This window comes from Pholis gunnellus, assembly GCF_910591455.1.
Source record: "Pholis gunnellus genome assembly, chromosome: 4".
NCBI lineage: Eukaryota > Metazoa > Chordata > Actinopteri > Perciformes > Pholidae > Pholis > Pholis gunnellus.
The window spans coordinates 23,242,922-23,267,847 of NC_136530.1; the positions used below are offsets into that span (position 1 = coordinate 23,242,922).

Below are 24,926 nucleotides of genomic sequence, written 5' to 3' on the forward strand. Positions count from 1 at the left end.
TTTCATTTTTCTATACTCTTGGCAGACACCGGCCACTGTGATGCCAAAGGGGTTTTTTCATGTTTTTATTCTCCCCCTTACAGATGAGCAAAAGCTTCGTCTCTATACGCACAATGCTTTCACTGGGCCAGCGAGAGGGGGACTGTTAAAAAAAGAAAAATGCATTGCGCAACCGCTGTAATGTGAGAGGAGGGTGGAGAGAGGCAGGCGCTGGCGTAGGTCGTCTTGTCCAAATCGACACACTCCACACACGCACAGCGTGCCAAACCGACAAGAGTCTCTTCCAGCGCGCTAAAAAACCAGATGTTGCCCCACGATTCATGCGAGGAGCCGCAGAGCAGCACAGAGGCTGCTTGGCCCCAGCGGTCGGGATGTTTACGTAGCAACGGGAGTCCCGCGGGTCTAGTTACAGGTCTGCCCCCCCCCCCCCCCCCGTGGTGAGGCCTTTATCTCAACAGCACTGTCGCCACAGCCCTGTTTGTGTCTTTTGCTTATTGAATACAGGTCACCCCGGTATTACCCAACTTAATTAACAGCAGTGTGGAGTATTGACTTTGGTTCACTGTGACTCAGAGAGACTCGTATCTCCGTCCAGATCTTTCATATCTCGTCAGCCTCCCGTTAAGAGGACACTGACGCAAATCTGCTGTAGTAAACTCTCTCTCTCTCTCTCTCTCTCTCTCTCTCTCTCTCTCTCTCTCTCTCTCTCTCTCTCTCTCTCTCTCTCTCTCTCTCTCTCTCTCTCTCTCTCTCTCTCGCTCTCTCTCCATAGTTCCAGTAAGCAGGCGTGTAAATAATTTTGGTCAAAGCCAGTAATGGGAGACAGCTGTGGCGATCGTGCGTTTTCCATTGTGTTTCACAGCCCTATATAAAAAAGCAAAGCAAAGGCTACTGGAGCTGGGGAGAGTTAGAGTAAGAGAGTCATCCAGAGTGTGACTTCATTGAAGAAAGAGAGAGTAATTGTACAAAATTGGACTCCCTCTATTCAGATAACCTTCGGAAGCAGCGTGGAAAAAAACAAATAACTTGTTGCTATCGCGTCGTATTGGATGAGGTGTAATTTCTTTTTCTTCAGCCATAACCATTGTGCGTTTATTAGAAGTCGAGTTACCTAATGAGGCCGCAGAGGTGCCAACTTTTCAGCGCACGACTCTTTATCTGCAGAATAAGTCCTAATATGGGATCCTAGCTGGAGGCTTCCAGGTGGTGTCTTTCAGCAGACCGGCCCCTCCTGGGGCCTCACCTTCCACACTCCAACGCCAGATGAGTGCCGCTGAAACACCATGTCCCAAAGTTGGAATGACTCTTTTGGAAAAAACAAGAGTGTCCGGCAGGCTCTTTACTTTGCCCTAACAGACATTTGGGTTAGATCACGCACCCACGCACACTTGAAAATTCTTTATTTTTCCACTTGATTTTCAAAATTGTATTTCAGATTTCTAACAGACAGTATTTGTGGTCTGTTTGTTGTAGGAATAGAATAACCCTTAGCTACATTATGCCCTTTATGAAGCACTTTAATAGGCTGTTATGGTAGCTGGAATACAGCCCTGTCGTTATTTGAAGCATCTGCACAATAAAAAAAAAAGAACTATTTATATATGTGACCATTTAGTAGCACATCCCTGTATTGCACATATGTGGCACTCCCTCAGCATCGCATACACCATGTGCTATCTTTGTATTTTTTAGTTGCTGAACTTCTATTCATAGAGTATTTTATTGTCTGGTGACTGTTCAAACTGTTGTAGTCACACTTTTCCGTTTGTGAGCTGTCCAGTAAAGAGGCCTTCCCAGCGTCCTTTTGTACGTGTTAAAACACGACGGCAGCGCGGCATTTGACAAGTCATTCTTCTCCTTCTCGTCCCTCCCCCCCTTTTCCTGAAGATGAAGGACTTCGGAGGAATGTAGTCCCCTTCCAGCTCGTGTGAAAACGCTGTCCGCCTTGCCCTTTCTCACCTCGCCGGCTCCTTCACGCTGGCACAAAGGGCCGCCATTGTTTCGCTCTTTGCTTTCTGTTGATGGCAACCTGCTGCTTCTCAGAGGCCCCCGTTATCACATCTGAGTGATGATGTTTTTGTAAGGTATCACAGGAAGGACGTCTTTTTGGGGGTTCCATTTGATTAATGTTTTTTAAAATGGCAAAAAAAAAAATCAACACATTAAATGTGCTTGGCATGATTTTAGTGAAATCCTTTCCACACGCCCTCTTGGATGTTCCAACGGAAATGGCTAAATCCGACTCTTTTTGCATACGTGAGTGCATTGTGATTTACAGTGTTGCAGAGGCTCTACAACATGCATTTCAAACGTCTTTCCGTTCTGTGGCTTTTGGAATTTCCAGACTTTAGACAGTAACTGGACAAGCGTCCGTCAAGCTTCCAGCTAGCCTTTCACCCCCGCCTGTCCAACATATTGACTTTCCATCACTGGTATTAAACACCGCACGTTGAGGGTTTCCGGCGAGGTAGACGATCTGACACAAATGGAACGAGGCCGATATGAAGTTGGACAACACAAGCGACCCGAGGTCACACCTCCCTGCATCCCCGACGGGGGTTTGAATCCTCGTGAATGCCGATGAAGTGGCCGCTCCCGAACCCCCCCCCCCCCCCCCCCCCCCCCCCGAGCTGCTGTTGGAGAACATGGCTTTGGCAGGCATCCATGATTGATGAGGGAGATGCCCTCCGTTTCTCTCCTTCTCCCCCTTTAAACCCAGGAAGGCACTTCTGCTCGGGTGCGTTCAGTACCGCTATAAGCACTGATGAGCTGATGGCCGATGTATTTGTTTTGCAGAGCAGTTGTTTTCACGTTTTTACATTCTTAACGTTACGCTCTAAACTGTACAGCTTCTGTTTACTGATACTGAACATGGATACTCGACTACTTAACCATTTACTGCTTTTGAGAGAGGCGAGCAGTTCTAGTTTCCTGACAACTTTTTTTTGTTCTTTGATATTATCGGCCCAGACAGCACATGTCAGCGCCCATCAGTAAAGACATACAGTGACAGCACAGCCAGTAAAGTCTTTAGTCGTATGCACACATGCTCAGCTGTCTCACTTTACACAGTGGCTCCTGTGTTCCTCTGGGAATTAGCCTTGTCATCCATCTCTTTAGAGCCCTCTGATTTATGTCTACACTTAGAGGTAGAGGGAAATGTACCCGCTTCCATCTCCCCTGCTCGCCTGGGGGCTTCTTATGCGGCTCGTAATTGGTCAGGTTTTTTTTTGTTTTTTTGTTTCAACTAATGGTTGATGGTTTACCAACAGGTGCCCACTTCATCTGTCAGGGCGGATGAATAGTAACAAGGCTGACTGTCAGTAACAGGGACGTGTTTTAACTGCCGTTCATTGCATGTAACATATCAACTACCGTAGCTTTATCAAACGGAACAGTTTCATTTATTGTTTGAGATCAATTACAGATAAACCGATCAGCATGGCTGTAGATGCTTCATCTTGTTTTTGGAAACTATAATCATCATGGAAAGTTCGATAACCACATTATTAATAATTTACTACATTGATAAACATATAAATGCAGGAAAGAGCATTTATATTTTTCCTGAATTATTATTATTATTATTATTATTATTATTATTAGTGCAATGCATTGTTAATGGCACTTTGTTTTCCTTTGCATCCGGTCCCTCCACTGATGGATGTAATGTATTGTATGAACACCGGTTAACATACTTACAAACTGAAGAAAAATCGTATCCATACTTTACGTTTGCTCCACACTTCCCATATAAATACAATGGAATCCATTTAAACTCGTCTTTTAGCTGTTTTTGTCAGTTGCACGCCAGCCGACGAGATCGCGGCCGATGACCGATAGAGCGCGCTCGGGTGATATTGAGTTCCAGACAGGTTTGCAGGATATGCAACTTCAGATTCCACACTTTGATGGGTGAGTTTACGACTTCCCCAGAGGAGTTCAGGCTCACCCCGTTCCCTCCTCCCTTCATCCCGTTCCAGCTTCCTCCTCTTATGCCTTCGAGAGATAAATCCTCTTCAGAGGCAGCCCAATGAAGTGAACCTACACTGCCCTTATGAAAGGGCTTTACTCACTTCCTGTAGTAGTGGCTCAAGGTTCAGGGGTGAGTGGGCTGCGCTAATGTCAACACTGCAGAGCCAGCGATTCTTTTAGTCCAAAGCCCCTTAGGAAAACAAAAGCGGGCCGAATATTACGTTCCCTAAACTGGTTTGAGTAGTCCATGGGAATCATGGCCTGCAGTAAAACAGAAAGGAGACCAGAGGATTCATTTAATCCTGTGGTTCATAGGGGAACTTATCTCAGGTATAGAAAGGAGATGTAAAGAAACAAAGAGGCCCCTTTGTGCTACTCTCATTAAATGGGCCTTATTATATCGTTGCATTATTGGACAACTGTATTGGAAAAGGCATTCAGTTTCATTATTGTGCTTTTTTCCAATAGGACATTATAACTTTGTGCTATCTGTTGACATGTGCGAGGTAATCTGCACTGCTTTCACTTTCTTATGAATCTGGAGAAACACGATTAGCTTGCATGCTAATACTGGGAACTCAACATGCCAGGATGTGTATGCACACACACACACACACACACACACACACACACACACACACACACACACACACACACACACACACACACACACACACACACACACACACACACACACACACACACACACACACACACACACGGGAGGTTCTGTTTGTTTATCTTCGGAAATGGCTTTGTGGGAATATCAGATTTGTCCCTAACTGGCACACAGACTGACATCACTTCCTGTGCCCAAGTCTTGGCTCAGCGTCGCAGGCTGGAAGGCAACAAAGTGTTTTTATCTGCGGTGAGATAGGAGAGCACTGCATTGATACATTCATCTAACAGAAAGGATCCTACTTTAGTAATCTTTCAATTTGAAATTTAAAGATTAAAATACATTTTGCATTTCTAAATCGAGTAGAACTTTGAAACTGACAGAAGCTTGGATTGTACATAATAAAAGATGAATTATTTTGTCTAAATCTGAAATAAGGCTGCACGATTATGGCCAAAATCATAATCACGATTATTTTGATCAATATTGAGATCACAATTATTTATCACGATTATTCATTCATTTTAGGGACAACATCTTTTTATTGCACTTTCACGTTTAAATGAACAAGAACACTGCTTCCACTTCCGTTGTTGTGCTACATTCTGGCTAATGTACAAATCTTTGCATCAGACTGACTGGTGCTTATCACAGTGCATCTCGTAGAAGGAAAATATAAATAAAATAGTATCAACACTTTTTACCCAAAATTAAATCAACAGAGCACTGCTTTCACTTCCATGTTGTGCTACATTCCAGCTATTTACGATTTACCTTTCACACGACACCCGTGACCGTCTGCTCTCTGTTCTGTTGTCTGTCTCTCTCCTCTTCTACTAATACCGGAGTCGACTGCAGACAGAACTTATTTTGAGGCTGCCGCTGCAGGGTGCGCGCATGACACCTCCCATCTCGCTCTCCCCATGGTGGTTGGCTGACTGTTAGTTGAGGAAGCGCTTGATTTGATATGTAGCAGAGCACGTTTAAACGTCAATATCGCTGACGATCATGCTCATTTCATTGTGGCAGCCAACATCGTGATCGCGATTAAAATTCGATTAAATGTGCAGCCCTAATCTGAAATGATTCATTAATTTTTAAAGTATTTTCATAATTGGATAGTTTTTTATTATAATATTTTAAGCAAAATATGCTAAATATCCACCAGTTCCAGCTTCTTAATTGTGTTTTTCTTTGTCTAATGTGATGGTAAACTGAATATTTTTAGTTTTTTGGACTATTAGTTGGGCAGAATTAGTCATTTGAAGACATCACCTTGGGCTTTAGGAAACTGTGATTGGCATTCTGCTGTATTCTACAACATTTTATAGATCAAACGATGATCATTTTCTACGAATGATGCATATTGATACCAGAGTTCTAACCATAATGTTTAAGCAGAGAAAAGAAATCCACTGCTTTTCAAGTTATAATGTTAGTTTTCTAAACTACACAATATTTGCACTGTGGACAATTTGCACAGAAACGTCCATATTTGTCTAATATTTTCAGACAAATAAGAAGAAATATTTTCTTGTTTTATCTAATCATTTTAATATATGATGTTGATAACAGTACGTGCATTTTTTTCCCTCCATTTTTATGTTCATCTTCTCAGCAAAATAGTTTGTGTTCCATCCATTAAGTTTGTAGAGTGATCACAGAAACCACGTGATTAATATACAATGTGTGTTACATCAGCCTACGTATTCAACAATATTAAATAAAGATTTCCTCGTCCTTTTGTCACATGTTGGAATAGACTGGATTACAACATAACTGAAAGAAATATCAGCACTTAAATCATAAAAGAGGTAATAGTTCAAAAGGAGGCTGCCAAAGAATGTGAAGTAGTGACATCACCCCCTGGATCTCTCATTATTTAAATATATCAAGAGTGAGTATTTATACAATGCTCCCTCTTTCATTTTGGATTTACTATGTTCACTTCCTGTCTTACCTCCAACACGATCACAGTCGAGCCTGCGTGCATTTTAGGCAAATGTAAATAAATAAAAGACGATAATATCTTGTTACAGAAAATATATTCCTGGTGCGCGTGGTCTTGTAATGCCAAATCCAGTGTTGCTCTTAGAATCAGTCCGTGTATATTTAGTGCAGATCCCCCAAAAAGGCACCACTGAAGAAATAAACATTTAACTTTGGGTGGTTGGGAGGACAGGAGGTACTTTAAGGTGCGTGTCAGTCACAAGTCTTTCATGTCCATGTCCTCTACGTCTTGTGCACAATGAGTCACACAGGTCATGAACTGTGCTGGGGTGAACCACCAAGAGAAACTTTATTCAGTGCTTCAACCTACTGAGAGCTTGTCTCAGCACTTCCCTGAACTTCTGTACCTGTAGTTTGACTCCCACTTCAACTTTTTTCAATATTTCAACTATTTCAAATACGTTTCAACAGGAAAGTTTCAGCATCACGAACGTTTCTTTAGAACATTTTGGCATTTTTCAGTTCATTTAGCTTCTACGTTGCACAGTGAGCCAGGTAAAGTGTGACATTATTATACAGTAGGGTCTTTATTACAATGCGTGACGGGATCCAACCCTTACTTTTATACCAGATACCTGAGTATCGTCAAGCAGCTATTATTGGATGTGTAATACGCTTTAGCTATGCTGTTCATGGTAACCAGTAAGTTAAAGTAAGATAACGTGGTTTGGGCAAACTGTAGTGGGAACTGAAAAGGGTGATGAAAGTTATTTTTCCCACCCAGAAATCTCCCTCCAACTTGTCACTTTCACAGCTGAAACCACAGAACTGCTCTTAAGGTGTGTTCACACCAAACGCGATTCGCGCCTCGTTCATCGCGTTTGGTGTGAACACACCTTTACACTTCGATGTGGTTTTACACCTGAGAGTTCTTGAAATGCTGCATTGTCTGCTGAACCCAAAGTCAAAGTCAAAATATCAGTCCTCACCCTCAACAAAAGACGTTTAAGGGATTGTGGACCTGCACAGATGTGATGAGGTGATCTTCAAGATTTTCTAGCTGCCGATAATGAGCATATTTTGACGCCATTGGCTAAATAAAGTCTGATCGATATGCGGTCCTTTGTTTGTTTGCTCGAGATATGGCAGCTATTAGAAATGTACCGCTGGGCACAACAAGCTGGTGGGTGGCACCCAGTCGTTCAGAGTGTCTCATCATTCCCCGGTTAAAACTGAGTCACAACTCCCAGCATGCAAAGCTCTAAGAGCAGAGATTCTAAAAAGACATAATGTAAAAGTTCATAACCTTGCAAATATAATAACACATTTTTATTTATTTTTTCTTCCATGCCTGTCAACAAAATGAAATAAAAGTTAAGAAATCGGTAGGTGGAGCTCTCCTGTTTTGTGTGGATCGTCTGTAGGGTCAGTATGCTTTGCCTGGCTGGATTGAGATTGATGTACAGTATAATGAAGGTATATCATTCATCTTTGTGCCACGATGGAAACCACGGATCAGATTTTGCCCGATCGTGGGGAAAAGAAGCGTCTCACCACTTTATTCCAGTGTTTGCAAAATGAACGTAAAGCCCAAAATGTGCACTGCAATCACCTTTTTACTAATACATCACGTTTCATCATTTTCGTGTATCAAGCTGAGGTTTGGAGGTATTAGTCTGTAGCTTACCACAAAACGGTTGTCCAGTAAGTTTACCACGATATTTTATACTGAGGTACCAGGAGTGGTGAGCTCCAAGCTACAAAGGCGTCTAGATGGACACAACAGATTTTGTAGTTTTGGCATATTTCATTGCAGGATATAGTTAGGGTTACACTCCCTGCCCTTCGTCTTTCATACAGTTGGTACTCTCATGACTCTGAAGACGTTCAATAAATCTGAGAGATTACTGTTACAGCTGGAGTATCCCATTTAACGTCCCATTTGGCTGTATCTGTTGGGTTAAGGCGGTGCTGGTGTTATAGTCTGCAGAGCGTCTGGCTGGACTTGTTTTTCAGGCAGACCAAACAACAGCGTCTCTCATTCCTCCGCTGTGGGCGTTTGGCCTGGCCGGCTAAAAGGCACTCGTAGCAGCTGGACAGGACAAACTCTGTCCTCCGTCGATGACCGAGGAAACATGGCGGGAGAGGAGGGGGAGACAGAAGCAGGGGGGGGGAGAGAGAGGCAGAGGGACAGACAAGGTGACAGAAGATACAAAGCTGTGGCACGGCCAACACTTGCAAGCGTTTTTTTTTCTCCCTTTTAAACTTTTTTTCTGTCCATTGAGGCTGTAGGCTGATGGTAATAACATATGTGCTGGAGCTGGATAGAACAGTTCAATGAGTGATGGAGGACTGATCTAACAAAGTAGACATGCATGGTTCATTTGAAAGCATCAATTGAATCTAAATGATTATTTGATGAAACACAAATATACATATATTAAATATGATTGCTTTTTCATGTTTTTTTTTTAATTGCACTGCAATTTACCTGTTGTTAGTTCAGTCTCATGGCTCTCATGATCGTAGTCACCAGATGCAACAGGCAGCTGTTTTTTTTAGGGTAGTAGCACTGACGGACTCGCTGTACCTGCCCAGCACTGAACGGCAGACTTTTATTCCTCAGATGCCAATAAACACGACTCCAAATATAAGCTAATATTGCTCTGTATCTTCTGGATGTGAACAACCTTGTGCTAAAAACGTCAGCGACATCAATTTAAAGGTGACTCTGAGGGGGTTTCGATCAGGAGTTTTGGGGCCGATTGCTGGAAGCAGTATCGGTCGATATTGATCAGTGATCTACTGATCGGTCTTAACCATTCAATTCAATTTCAAAATCCATCCAATGTATTTATCAGGAATAGCCTCGTGTCCCTGATGTTTGTGATTTTGCTGCATAAATTACGTTCTTACTCCACATATTTTCTCAGTTGTGTATAAACGGAGAGTGCGACGAGGAGGCACGCACGCACGCAAACAGACTGAGAGACAGATAGCAGCTGAGGAGCAGAGTCGCCAGGCCAGTGTTAACCTGGCATCAGTCATGGTCAGGAATCATCTTCTGGGGACCATGAATATCTGGATAATGTCATAAATGCCTCTGAGGTATTGTACAGACAGACTTGCCTCTCTTAGACTCTAAACTTAAACTTTGAATGCCCTACTTTTCTATCCATGTGGCACATTCTCCCACACGCCACCCTTTTCTGTTGTATTTTTAAGCATAAAAAAATAAATAAAAGATCTGATCATTGCCCAATGCGTATTGTGAAGTTTTGGCAGTCTACCAGAAAGAACTGCCTTTTTCTTTGTTTGTCTGGCAGTTGTTTGTTATTCCCCGTGTGTGAGGGGAAAAAGTGAGTTGGAGTGCCCCTCAGACGTGTTTGTGGGAGTGAGTCTTGATGACATGGTTAGACGTCGGTCCTTTGGGAGGAAAAGGGAGGGAGGGGGTTAAAGCGGGGCTTGAAATATTGATGCGCCACAGGTTTTTGCCATTAACAAGCCTTGTCCTTTTATCACCATAAAAAGACCCATGGCTTGCTTTATTATATATGTATGCTCCCAATAAGAGGCGGCACAAAGTTCAGGTTGAGACATCTGTCAAGGGCTCGGGATTTGTCTCAAGAGACAAATATGGTTACAATACAGCCTCTGTTTTGTTTTTTCTCACAACAAGGAGAGGGGAGCTATCCATACATAATCTCTGGCTTTATGCCGATGTACCATCGGCTTATTGGAACGCACGGAAGAGAGAAAAACAATAGCTGTGTGTTCTGAGCAACAACAACAACAAAAAAACGTCTCCCCCTTAGCTGTCCCCCGCTGTTGAGGCACCGTGTTTTTGGAGTCAGTCGGGGGAGAATTAAACATTGTTATCTAACCGTCTTTTACTCAGACTTTAATGATTTCCAAATGTTCCATCTGATTGCTATTGGCAACCTTTTGCGCCTTTAGCGTGATGTGTTTGAAATGTGAGCGGGGCCTCGGCTGGCACAGGACTGTGGGCTAAAACACAAGGTCTGACCTCGTGGAGAAAAAAAAAGAAAGAATACTTGGCCGCTGACGTTCTCGCAGTATACATGACGCTCTAATGGAAACGGGCTGTTCGGCGCCTCACTCGAACCTCAGCGCTGTGTTTCTGTGCCACCCTGGCTTCAATGTGAGATGGGTGTATGTGCTTGTGTTACACCCTGAATGTGAGTTAGTGGAGTACACCATACAGACGTAGAACATGAAGAAGCTCGCACTAAAGAAGCCCGTTAACCACCTGAAAGCCTGCGGCTGAAACGGAAGTTCCATATCATGTGAGAGCAAATGTGGACGTTAGGTGCCGTCCTGTGAACATCGGTGAATTATTTGTGTGAGCCAAGGAGCCCAGGCGTTCACAGGTCACCGCGCTGTTCATTACGGCTGACTGCGGCAGACAAAACACTGACGTCGGTGTGCGTACACGCTGCTGAGTGCTGCTCTGCTCACTTACTGTTTTCTGTAGTGGTGGCTGCTATAGAGCAAAAGACAGATGATAACCCTTTTATGGAATTTCATGGCCAATAAAGATCACTGATGATACAATTAGGACCAAATCAGATTTGATACCCGACGACATTACTCGTAGGATTGCCGAAATGAGAAGCAGCCAGCTGAGCGTTTTAGTTAAGACCTGTGTTTATGTTTGTGCATCAGAGCCAGAGATAGCATCTGTTTTTATTCCATGCATTCCTCTTCCTTGTCAAAATCTGTGGCCTACATTACCCACAATGCAAAAGGACCGCCGACAGTCCGGGTTGGAGTGTGTTATAATAATAGCAGCTAATGTAGGCCACAGTCTGGTAAGCTCACTTCTTTCTAACTCCACATCACCAGACATTTGTTTTTCAATCAAGGCTGACTCAAGTGACATCACTTGAGGACAATTGTCAGACTTTGTGCAGAGACACTAAAGTCTTTATACAGCTTATATTCACATATACATCAGCACGACTAGGGCTGCACGATTATGGCCAAAATCATAATTATTTTGATCAATATTGAGATCACGATTATTTATCACGATTATTCATTCATTTTAGGGACAACATCTTTTTATTGCACTTTCACGTTTAAATGAACAAGAACACTGCTTCCACTTCCATTGTTGTGCTACATTCTGGCTAACGTACACATCTTTGCATCAGACTGACTGGTGCTTATCACAGTGCATCTCGTAGAAGGAAAATATAAATAAAATAGTATCAACACTTTTTACCCAAAATTAAATCAACAGAGCACTGCTTTCACTTCCATGTTGTGCTACATTCCAGCTATTTACGATTTACCTTTCACACGACACCCGTGACCGTCTGCTCTCTGTTCTGTTGTCTGTCTCTCTCCTCTTCTACTAATACCGGAGTCGACTGCAGACAGAACTTATTTTGAGGCTGCCGCTGCAGGGTGCGCGCATGACACCTCCCATCTCGTTCTCCCCATGGTGGTTGGCTGACTGTCAGTTGAGGAAGCGCTTGATTTGATCTGTAGCCGAGCACGTTTAAACGTCAATATCGCTGACGATCATGCTCATTTCATTGTGGCAGCCAACATCGTGATCGCGATGAAAATTCGATTAATGGTGCAGCCCTAAGCACTACCCAAGACCTGTACACAGACGTTGATGTTTAGTTCCCTTTTAAAGTGCTTACAACTCAAACAAATTTTGACATGCGACCTTTTGAGAAACCTTTGCAACAGCAACCAATCGGATACACCTGCTTCAGAGGTTCTGATTGTTCACTGAAATCCCCTGTACAGTATGTGACAGTGTGACAGTGTGAACTGCATCATTACTGCTGTAGTGTAGACCATGCCTTGTCCAGGATCCTCTCACATCTCCAAGGCAACGCGTGAAGGCCACAGCTGATGGTTGCTGACGGGCTCTACAGGACGGAGCGCTCCTTGACTGTAAAGTCTGGTTCTCCTTCTAAGCGATTTAAATGTCCAATTTGACCATTCAGGGAAAATAAAAACGGTCGGAATTGCCTTAAGAGAATTTAAATTGGAATGCAGTGTGTTGATTATATGTCTCACATGTTACTCAGCTTATCGGTGGTCAGACTGAGAGACGCTACATTGTGTCTAGAGGAAAAACCTACATTAAGGACTGGGGAAAAGTGGGAAAAGTGCATTTGCTGAATTATTTTTGTGGTATTCGTTGCTTTTCACAATGAGGATTTACTTATAAAACCTCATTACGAATGGCATTATTAGTCACTTTAGCAGAAAGATTAACATTTTGTATTTTTAAGTTCCACTTACGACTGACTGACTCTTTTCAGGAGGAGATCATTACAACCATGTGCACCAGAGCTCATACACAATTCGCATAAATAAGTCAACACTCTTCTTCTCTTCGCCGCAGGGCCGTTGTCTCGCAGCCCGTGTGAGCTGCTGCCGGTGGGGACGGGACACCCGGTGCAGGCCACGTCCAGGAGCTTCACCGTCATGTCCGGCTGCGCCAGCCGGGGCACCACGGGCCTCCCTCAGGAGGTCCACATCGTCAACCTGAGAGGACAAGCTCCAGAGGGACCAGAGGTGAGTCATTCTGAGTAAAAGATCTAAACTTGGAGTCATGTTGTCCACCACCATAATCGGCCCCCCAATAAAAAAAACATTCAAGATTGAACCAAAATAGTACGTAGGTAAAACATTTCTCTAAAAACATTTTTACTATCAGTGTTTTCTTCTTCGGTATTTTTAAACCTGGACCCTATTTTAATGCTAGTCTTTGTCCCGGGATAACATGAAGCATGGCCAATACCATTTGACATGAAAGAACTATTAAAACGGGCCCAGTTGAAACCAGTTCCTCTGCTTTTTTTCCATTGTGCATTTGTTAGACAGCCAAGGCGACTTGTTTCGTTCTCCGGGTCGCAGCCTCTACTTCTTCTACTCTGTTTATTTGCGGATTACAGCCACGCGTAGAACATGGCGCCAACTTCTGACTATGCGGACTACTTTATTTGCTCCAAACCAGTTGATAAAACGCACCTAATTCTTAGTTCTTTTTTGCGACACTTCAAAATAATGTGCTTAAAAATGGAGGTACAGTAGACCTCGTTACCGAACTCGTGACTTTCTAGGGGGTGAAAAAACAAGACACTGATTAGTCAGTCTTTTAAATGTCTGCACGGAGGTATTTTCCAACCACTTATTTGTTTTGAGCAGATCTCTCCGGTGCGCTCACTCAAACTGTCAGCACATCTCCTGATAGTGTTCCCGGGTTCGATGGGTTTTGAAACCACTCCCTGTCTTCAGGAGTTATACAGCATGTCTCATGGTGGGACGCCTCAAAGTTAAGCCATAGTTTGAGGGTGAATCACGGGCCCACGGCCTTCGAACACCCAAAACAGTCCCACGTTCCCATCCCCCTCCGTCACAGCGGTGTGAAAAGCAGCATGTATACACTTGCCATTGCAATTTTGCTGCTGATGCAGGCTTAAACATCCCCAAGGCCAAACACACAGAAACGCAGTGTGTTTGAGTTTGCTGCATCAGCAGGTAAATATAGCAATGACTCTCTGGTTCCAGAGGCTTTGCTTGTTCTGAACTTAAATGATAAGAATGCTGTGATCATAGCAATGAGAGGGATTTGTCTTTTGTTGTAATCCCTCATGTTTACGCCACACGATGTAATGTGGAGGAGTAGAACCAGTGACAGGGCTTCTTTTACATTTGAGGTTTGACGGATGTTTTGATTACAATCTTCATGTTTCAGCATCGACATTGCAATGAAAAAAAAAGACACATTGCAGAGATGCAACGCAATCAGGCCCAACACGGTACAATGTTACAACCAGTCTGCCTGCTTGAATAAAGTTACAAAGTTTACTTTTCATTGTCCTACAGACAAGCAGTTAATATCAGTATTTATTGAATTATAGTGCGTTGTTTTTGCATAAATACCCAACAAGTCACAGTTATTAAGAATGCACTGATTTGTTTTACACACAAGGAAAAAGTTAACAAACGTACAACAAACATACACTTCTCTCTGAAAGAAAAGAGACAAAACAAACAAAAATAACTCTTGAGAATAAATATTCTTTTTTAACAGAACAGAAAACGGAAACTCTTTCTTTTCAATTTCAGCCATGCAACTTATATTGCAAAAACTAAAATGTCTCAATGTTATTTCTTTTCATACATTTATTCAGCCCTCAGAAGTCTAACTACTGGCGTGTTTAGTTGTTTCATCTACAGTATACAGTATATATAATTGTGTCAAGATGGATTAGTATTAGACACATTGATATTCACACTAAATGAACCGAACCGGGTTTTATTTTTAGACCGATTGAGTGGTGTTTTATGGGACAGCTCGTTGAGTGCAATCTTTACATACAGCAAAGCGTTTTCACGTAAGGATTTTTTTCTCTGTTTTAAATTTGTTCCATAAGGACACTTCAAGTCAAAAGTCAAACAATCTCAACCATATTTTTTGCTGCGGTTGAGACTGGCTGTCTAAATCTCAGTTTCACTTGCTCTCAAGGGACCCGTGATGGTAGTGATGGACCAGGTAAGGGTTCAAGACTACAGTCAACAAGGTAGTGAAACAGATTATTTGTATGCTTTTGTTTATCTTGTCCGGAGTTAGATATGTTTGTCTTCTACAGTCTTCTCTGTGCTGAATTGAATGCATCTAAAACGATGAAGGGGCACATTTATTTTACAACGTTAATTGCATTCGGTGTATGTAATAATCTGCTCCGTAAATGACCGCTCACAGCGTAACTGTAATAGATAGTCCAGTAAAACCTTCTGTGAAATCCATCTCTTCAAGTCAGTTTCTCCAGCTGTTGGTAACCCGTCTCCCCTCTGTGGTCAAGTGAGGACGTTTGCGGAGGAGGCAGACATCCAGCTGTCCCCCCCCCCCCCCCCTGCCCACAGCCTTGTCGGCTGGAAGGTCACCCCAGCTCTGGTTGAGATTAGGTGGCCCGGCAGAAGCTCGTTCCGTGACTTTTCTGCTTGTGATAAGATAAGATCCACACTCTGGTCCTTGATTGAGTTTCCACCTGGGTCGTGGGCACAGATTGGCCTGTTCGGACGCAAGCAGCCTCTTCCTGAAGTGCTTAGCCTTCGACACAACTGTGTCGGAGGGCACACAGTGCGTCACGCTGTCGTCTCATTGACACAATCCGGCCCTGATCGGTGATCTTTTGAGACAGGAGGAGGTGATAATCCAGTAGATAAAAGGAAATCACACTTTATTATTTATCTATGATCAACGTCAGTCTGACGTATAGTACGAAGTATAGTTGGAAGTAAGGAGGTTCATCTCTTCCAGTGGAAGGTTTCTTGAACATACTTCCTAAAAACAAACCATGAAACTTCACGTCCACTTCTCTTAAAGGGGTATTCTACTGAAATACACTGCTCGCGTAAACTTCTCAAACCACTCTGGCTGCATAATCCATTCCTCCTCCGTCCTTCTGTATGTGCTCAGTTTGTGCTGATCCCTGATATCGGTGCTATTGTATGTCTATGTGTACAGCTGGATTTGTCACTTTGTATTTAGTGTAGAAACACGAGAAATCTCAACAAATCCCAAAAAGGGTATTTTCCAAGCTGTTGAACTATTTCTTTTATTTGAGTGCTTTTGGCTGTCAGATTTGGAAGCGTCCAAATTGAGTTCACTTTCAGTAATGGGTCTTTTCCCGTGTCTGCTGTCACATGTGTATCCTTTGCTTATTCTCAAAGTCAGCAGAGAGAGCTGCCTGGTCAGTGTGTGATTCTGTAGATTTCCTCATTGAGCGCTGCTCCTCATCTCTGCTGCTGGGTGGAGGAAGCGGTGCCTGGGCAGACTGTATTTGGATGTTTTGAACGTCGTCCTGCAGCACAAGAGGTGGCTGTGACTGTGACTGGCTGTCTGCTGGAGAACACGATGTGCCCCAGTGGCTCATCGCCGAGTGTCTGCAAAAGCCGAGCCTCGACCAGGTCGGGGGAATAAATCCGCCATTGCACACGGTGTGCACACGCATTAATGCGGACAAAAGGGATCACATGGTCGTGGGCTGCGACGTGTGAGGCCTGCTTCACATCTCTCCCACGTCCACGTGTGAAGGTGGCGGCTTGCAGTTTGTCCGTGTTTCCAGTTGAAGACGTGAGAGCAATGAATTGTTTCCTGTCGGCACCGGTGAACCATTCAGTACGGGTATTAGCTGAGGGGTACGAGCTGTTATCCACAGAAAGAAATGCACAGCTGGACCTGACTCAAAATACACACTTTGGCTCCGGGCCAATCTACACACACACACACCGCAGCTGAGTTATTAAGTGCAACAGAACACCTCAGTAGTGACTTCGCCCGGGATACGCTCACCCTCACAGGGCCCGCAGTCACCGTAGCATAACACAACAGAAGGAGGAAATATGCTAATCATTCATTCAAGTAGCCCAAAGCTAGAAATACCCACCATAATATTTTGGATAGTATTCTAGTGATGTACAAGCCATGTGCTCAAAGCTGCTGAGGTGAAAGTGTAGCCGTCTGTGCTCGATTTAGGTGGAACGCTGTATGGTTGGAGCTTTAATGGAGTCATGAATACGTTTTATTTTATTGTTTTTGATGCATCGCTAATCAAAGTATGATCATCAGTGCCCATTTTATTTTACAGCCATTCTAGCAGCATGGCTCTAGGGACGGAAACGTTGCTCTTTCAGTTTGTCGGTTGGTTAGTTGGTTGCTTGTTCGATCAACCACTTTGGTTCAGACTGAAACATCTCAAAAACTATTAAATGGATTCCCGTGACATCTTCTAACGACATTCATGGTTCCCAGATGATGCATCCTGATGACTTGATGAATTTCCATGAAACTTGACACACATTCATGTCACGCTCAGACTCATTAACATGTCGTCTTGCGCCATTATCAGGTTAAAAATGAGTGCAATACTTGAAAAACTTCAAAGACTTAAACAAAATAATAATAGAAGTGTAATGTTTCTAGAAGAGTGTATTTAATACCATTAACGATTTACGAAGAGAGGCGCTGGCATTGTGCTGTCTCACTGGAATAGCTTACTGGGACACATAATAGTGCTGAGTCATTGCTAATGTTCATCAGTTCCACCTGTGCTTTTCCTACTATAACGAGTCAAATAGTCCATTGGTCCTTTTGTTTTTTAGTCTGAAATGACCCAGCTTACACAACGCCCACTGAGCATTGCCAGACCACAATGAGGGAGATTTGTGGGCTGGCTTTATTTGGCCAGTTTGCAATTTCAAACCAACAATTTTCTCTTTTTTTATCATACATACTCTGGATTTTTTGACGTCTCTTTCAGACAATGGGCTGTTTTGTTTCATAGATTCAAAACCATAAAATGACCAGTACTGACACTGGCTCGCCTGTACAATATTTCTTTTTTATTATTTGAAGTGTTATTCACATTTGTCTGAAAAACAGAGTGATGGTTTCCTCAGCTCCAATGGTCCTGATCAAAGAAACAGAAGCCCTTTTTTCTGTCTTATACCCATCTGGGCCTCTCAGTAGAAGAAGACCACGCTGAGAGCCAGTATCCTGGAACAGGACTAGTGAAGCGACTGCTCGGGCCTGGCAAGTCAGAGTAAAAGGCTGCAGTGCCAAGTTGGGGCTTTGCGTGGGTCCTGATTTCCTGAAGTAATGCTGGAATCATTTTCACATTTTCAAACAATCCAATTCAACCAGGATTAGTATAAAAAAAAAAAGATCTAATCTTCTGGAGAGAGAGAGAGAACAAATGAGAGTTACAGTCAAGGGGAGCTCTGCTGTTAACTCCACTCGCTGCTCAAATTTCAGCCAAGCTTTAAACCCCTCAGGATTCCGAGGCAATATATCTTTTTGCCGGTTGACTGTTAACCTGAAGGTGTTGGTGTTTTGCCACTTAAGCTCTACCAAAACAATGACCTCATCCTGAAGTGTGTTTATTCCACCCACCCCCCACCACCCCCCCTAACTTTGGTTTCAACAGTGTAGGTATCAAGTTTGAACATTTTTCCACATGTTCCTCCTGTCACATGCTCAAGTGGCCTTTTTTACACCCTGCTAACAAAACCCCACCACCACATGTGCGCTGATGCAGAGCTTGGCACTCTGGCAGACACCTCGTTCCCCAGTTACTGCAAACCGTGGAGCAGAAAACAAGCGACTCAAAACAGCCCGGTGGTGGGGCAGAAAATAAACATAAGGGGGCCGGTGATAGCGCCAATCTGCCATCTTGCTCCAATCAGCTTACCAAAAGGCAAACATCAAACACGGCCACTGGCTCCGAATCAGGGTGAGGCAGAGCAGATGATTGTTTTATCGGCTGGAATTCGTAGATATCTTTGGACTGTGTGAGTGACTATAGCTGGAGGAGCTCACCGGGCACAAACAGAGAGCAGCGAGAGCATACTGTCAGATAAGAGTAGGGCTCGCACACAAGACGAACCACACACACACACACACACACACATACAAAGCAGGCAACGGTTTTATTTAAACTTGCCTTTAGGGCTTACCGAATGTCATGCAGTCATACTGTTTTTTGCTCACTAGGACAATGTTTTTTTTTCTGCTTGGAGTTCTCCAGATGTGAATACATGTTATATAAAAGGTAGAACATCCAAAGTCACGGAGGAAGCGCTCAAATTACAAATGGAACATCAGCCAACATTTAAGTGATATTACGTACCATTATTTGTGCCTGCACACACAGATATTACCAATGAAATCACATCACCAACATTGTCAGATGGAACTCAGAGTTCATACCCTGGTGACCTCACAGGGGGGAACTATAAACAAATACAAGTGCAATGTACATAAATACAATTTTATTTATGTATATTGCACTTATGTATATTGTTGCACAAATAATTGACTTTATTTCCCATTGGACTTTAATCAGAGTGTTATCTCGGTCTATCCTCCAACCCCCCCGCCTGGATGCTGAGTTATTTTGCTCAGCATGTCCTGCCATTCTGCCATATCACTCACAGATTGCTATCCAGCAGGTCCCGTCTCACTTTGACGTCTTTTCCAGGCTGCGTTCTCGCAGCTTGTGCGCTTGAACTGCATGCAGACTGATTGCCATCACGGCTCAGTGGCAAAGGCTCCAGGTAGCGTCCCCATCGCGCTCAAATATGTGGGTGGTGCTGATAAGAGCGGTCAGCGGGTTTTCGGTCCGGCTCCCACTTCACTCTGTACGCCCTCGGTGATCCAGAAAGAACCAAGATCCAGACAGACAAGACACACGCACGTACGCAGGCATCAGATAACACGCTGTGATTGGTCCCAGGCAAGGCGGCCTTTCTCGGCTCCCAGCCAGCCCTCTCTGTTTTCAACTTTTTGCAATCTTGGATGTAGTTCTCTTTTTAAGTGTCTCCTATTTAAAAATGTGCAACCCAGTTGTTGTTATTCAGACATTGCTCCGCGCGTCTCTGTTTCATGCCACGTAATACATTGTGCTCTCTTTGATTATTGTTTCCTGGGAGGGAGAGTGTGTGTGTTCCTAGATTAGTCCCACTTTTTTGGCTAATTAAAGGATGTTTTGGGGTTTTCTCTGCATCAACACAGGATCATCAGGCGCTTAATCAGCTCCGTCAATAGAGGAAGCTGCAAGGACACTGAGCCGCGCGGATACTGAGCCCCGGCTGCAGGGCGTCTGCTGGTTAATACTGTGAAAGCATCGCATTGCAACGTCGATGCACAGTGTTGCTGAAGCGCACTTGAAACTTAGTGTGATTTAGTTGGCCTGAAAGGTCCCGAAAATTGCAACCACATGCTCAAGACAGCGCAAACAGATCAGGCGTTATAATTACAGTGTCACGGGCATCAGCACGTTCTAAATCGACCCATGTGGCTTTGTTATACAATTAAGGCCAGCGTGGGATTCGTCGTTTTGGGTTGTGGCTCCAGTCGGCTGTTGATTTAGAGCTTAAAGTTGAAGCTGTATTGTTTCTTTTTTAACATTGCCATTGTTTACACATGCTACCACCACTAATGGTATGCTCTGTGACAGGCCCGGCTTATGCTGCTACAGCTGTCGTCCCCTGTGTGGAGTGTAGTTTCAGTAACGTGATCGGGAGGACAAGCCTCCATCCCTGGCTGCTGGCAACCCCCCCCCGGTAACTGTAATGGACACTGGACCCCCTAAATCCTTGTGCCAGCCTTCCTGATAATCAATCAGGCGTGGCCTCCTGAAGGTAGCCGCAAGAGGGACAACTCAGCGCCACCTGATCCTCGCCAACGCCATTAGAGGCACTCGGATGCCTGGTGTTTCTGCACCTCGTCTCTCCACACCCTGGCTGTGTGACTTAGGCCGCGGGGACACTTGTCTTCTTAATGGGACGTTTGTCATCCAGTCACAAGCCTGCACGGCCCAGAGATCGGGTCTCGCTCGAACTTGGATCCGAATCAGCCGGACCATATGCCGAGGTTTCCTGGCTCGCACTGGGTTCGGATCTCGGTGAGGTGTGGACAGCATGTGGGCACAATCCTGAATACTTATCAAACATACATATCACATCATCTCCACCCCCCCACACTGTAGTTCGTCTCCTGAGGAGAGCAAAGGGAAGAGAGTAGGAAGACCAGGACTGGAGCCCAGCTGAGACACGCCATCTGAGTCCTGTTGAGTCACTGCTGGTGAAAACCCAACACATACAGATTATGCTTCTTTGAAATAACAGTTTTTAAATAACTAAATGAATCAGCGGAGCCTTGTTAGCTACTAATTCTGCAGGGAGGAAGAGTAAGCATCCAACATTACGAGGGACTTTTATTCTAAAGAACTGAAATGTGTTTATCCAACGTTTTACAGCCGCTCCGTTGACCGTGTAATATATCCGTTCTGATCAGGCAGGCTGCGTTGAAGTATCTGTTGCCGGGTCCTGCCAGACCTTGTGACGGCATCTCCGTGGGCAGAAGAGATGCACACCAGCTGCTGCTTCCATTGTGCAACCCAAGCTCTTGTCAGAACTGATCAAGCTTGGTATTATCACTGTTTACTCGCTAAACCCTTGAATAACGGCAGATAATGACCGCAGTGTTCTCTTCCTCACCGTCGCTGCCTCTTGGCACTTCCTCTCCACAGCACTCTGTTTATGCCTGTGTTTTCAGGTGACTCACGTCTCCTGGAAATGTTTCTGTCTGAGTTTAAAATTCCTCTTCTTTTTACAACTCTCTCCCTCGCTCGCTCCCATTCTTCTTCTGCCTCTCTCTTCCATCTCTCAAAGCCAGGTCCTCAAAGTCAAGCCAGGTATGATTATATCTTGGTTGTTGTTATTCTCAGAGGAGCGATGCACTCGCTTTTTCCAGAGTTTGGACTAAGGGGGAGCAAATATGCAAAAACAATTTAAAAAAAAGAGAGAGAGAGAGAGCAGTGAGTCTCTGATCTATTTGTTTGGATCAACATCCAGTCATTTCTTCCTTTCCTCTCTCAGAGGGACTTTTTAATGATTTGCGAGGCACTTTCATGGACCACATCACTAAACACTCGTTTGTGTCGCTCTCCTCTGGGGCGTACATCTGTGGAGGACTGGTAATTAGGCTTTGATGCTTCGTGTTCACTCTGTCTGTGCTGTCGGTGTCTCTTGTTAAATGGCTGCATGCTGCATCACAGTGACAGGTCTTTGAACGCAGAGCATCTACCAGGAGATAAAAATCACACTACACTACTACACTTACTGGAAAGAGTAGAGAGCAGGGGTCTGGCATGCAAACACACAGAGAGTGTGTGTGTGTGTGTGTGTGTGTGTGTGTGTGTGCAGTAGTTTTTCATATCTTGTCTACTGACAAGATCATTTCATAAGTTTTCTGAACAATATGGACATTTGAATGGTGGTTATTGTCTGTGACTGGAACTGCAGGCCGTTATTTATGGTGTGCGCAGCACTGTCACCCGAAGGTTCATTTAGTAGCGCTTCTGGAGCTTTCAATCATATCACATCAGCAGACGGAGTTTGCCTCATGGTCGTTTTTTTTTTTTTCATGAGCAATCATAAGGGAAACGTTTAGTTTGGAAAGTACGCATATTCCTTTTTTTTTATTATTTCAAGAGCTGGATGATTCATATGAAGCTGCAGCCAGTTACGTTAGCTTAGCATAAAGTCTGAAAACAGGGTAGCCTAGCTGGCTCCGTCCAACAGCGACAAAGTCCACATATACCAGCACCTCTAAAACTCAGTCATAACTAAATAGGTTGATGATAAATAAAATGTTTTTTCGAGCATAATCACAAACTCATTTTCTGAAAACATGTATATCTAATGACCCCTAATGATCAGAGCTTTTACTGTTAGAAGCTCCAAAAATGATATAATGTGCTTAAAAGGTTTAACTGGAAGATTCAGAATACTGTTCATTATCTACCAACTTTTAGTAATTCAGCAATTTACACTGATTAGCTAGCTCGTTATGAAATCACTTCACATTCAACTACTTATTGAGCCAGCTCCGTGATCCCCTTGTTTATCTAGGGGAAGACTCACTAATATGTTGATGATAAAGATCAACATCACAACACCATCATCGTCAGATCGCTGGTTCTGTCATCAGCTTCAGAGGCTGGGATTGATTGAGGAAAGCGTCGGGCCAGCGTGTTTTTCGCGAGCTGTGACTCATTAAGTTACCGTACGGGTGGTTCTATTATATAATGTGAATCCTTGTGGGTGGAATTAGTGATTTACAGCCTTTCACCGCTGACACACAGGACTGGGCTAATATGATTAGTCTGGGAACACAGAGGGGAGGAAGTTTAAAGACGAGTGTCAGAGCGATCGCCCGTAGCGTCTGGAGCATCGCTTCTCATCAAAGCGGGAGAGAACGAAGGAGGAACTCTTGCGTCAATGGCAATGTTACCAATTAAGCAGTGCTATTTAAAAAGCTGTGCTTCTCTGCAAGGAGGGCGATAAAAAGCCTGATCCTTGCCCGCGATAAGTTTAAGTTGAGCGCACGCTCAGGCCATTAACCAGCTGACTAGATTTGGTCCAAATGGTGGAAACAAGAAAACAACCGTTTATGTCCCAACACATCAAGTTTGTTTTCCCCGTCTCGCTACCAGACTGTGAAAATCCATTTTTAAATGGCAGGCTGAGAACCAAAAGGCATAGCTGCGTGCTGTGGAGATAGTAACAGGGACCCGCCGCTTACTACCCCCCCCCCCACTGCTAACAAAGACTCCACTGTGTGAAAGTTCAGACCCCGCTGAGGCTTCGTATCGGAGCTAAGCAAGCGCCTTTTAGGGAGAACACAGCATGCCGTCTCTGTGAGTTTATCAGCAAAGGGAGTGCATAAACAACCACAAAGCCCGATAAAGAAGAACAATCTACATCACAGCCGCAGCAATTACACCAGGATAGTGACTGTACCGCCTGGTGCTCTCGGTCGTGTTTCAGTGAGCACGAGAATATCAAAGCGTTGACGGTTTGCACAGTGCAGCCGTGTGAACTGGGATCACGTGACGCGCTGGGAATTCTCCCTCTCTGTTTAGGCCTAAATCTCTTCCACGCTCTACTTTTTTCTTTTTTCTTTACCGGTGTGTTGTGTCTTTTGTGTGACTTCAATCATCCCTTTCTTTTGCCTTACCAGGTTGAGCTGCACCTGAAGCCGATCCAGTCTTTTCTGCGCCACAAGAAGCCGCTGGTCTTAGTGCTGAACGCCCCCCAGCCGCTGATCTGGAAGATCAAGACGGAGCACCTGACCCTGGGCGTTAAACGTACCTTTCATGTAAGTCCCCGCATCACTCGAAGCCTTTTAAATCCTACTTCCCAAAAGTGCGTATTCATTTCCTCACATGCTAAACCGTGCTCCCATGTCAGTAGCCTGCTTCACTCAGAGCCCCCCCCCTATAACGGTGCGCGTATGCACGGTCATTGTGATGAGGCATTAATCACTGCACACACACACACACACACACACACACACACACACACACACACACACACACACACACACACACACACACACACACACACACACACACACAGTGATTCATCAGTGCATCCTTATTTAGTTGTGCACTCCTCTCAGAAGTGTGCAGATTAATTCTTAGCGCTTTCTTTTGTATGATTGTAATATAATTGTTGAACTACGAATACTCCTTTGATTCATATCAAATGATTCAGTATGTAATTGTGATTTTTTTTTAAAAACATTTATTTTACCATTATTTTGCCAAACTCAAACCAATATCACTCCCTGACACCGTGGTGTACAATGTATTTATATAAAAAGATGTAATGTGCCCTGTCAGCTTTATTCCCGCCCTATAACCACTGGGCGATCCCCCCCCCCCCCCTCCCTCCTGTTAACAGTGTTGTTGATAGCTTGGCAGCTGTTCAAATCAGACAGGGCGTATCCGTACACCACGAAAACCCTAACAAC

The 24,926-nt window shown here is 44.0% G+C and overlaps 1 protein-coding gene across 1 annotated transcript in view; it reads left to right on the forward strand.

Moving 5' to 3' along the window:
• The window catches only part of tgfbr3 (transforming growth factor, beta receptor III), a 62,318-nt gene that overhangs the window by 4,637 nt on the left and 32,755 nt on the right, over positions 1 to 24,926 (forward strand). The window contains exons 3-4 of the mRNA XM_079158519.1: positions 12,939 to 13,111; positions 24,132 to 24,269. Coding sequence (XP_079014645.1) covers positions 12,939 to 13,111; positions 24,132 to 24,269 — 311 coding nt within the window. The remainder of the gene's footprint in view (positions 1 to 12,938; positions 13,112 to 24,131; positions 24,270 to 24,926) is intronic.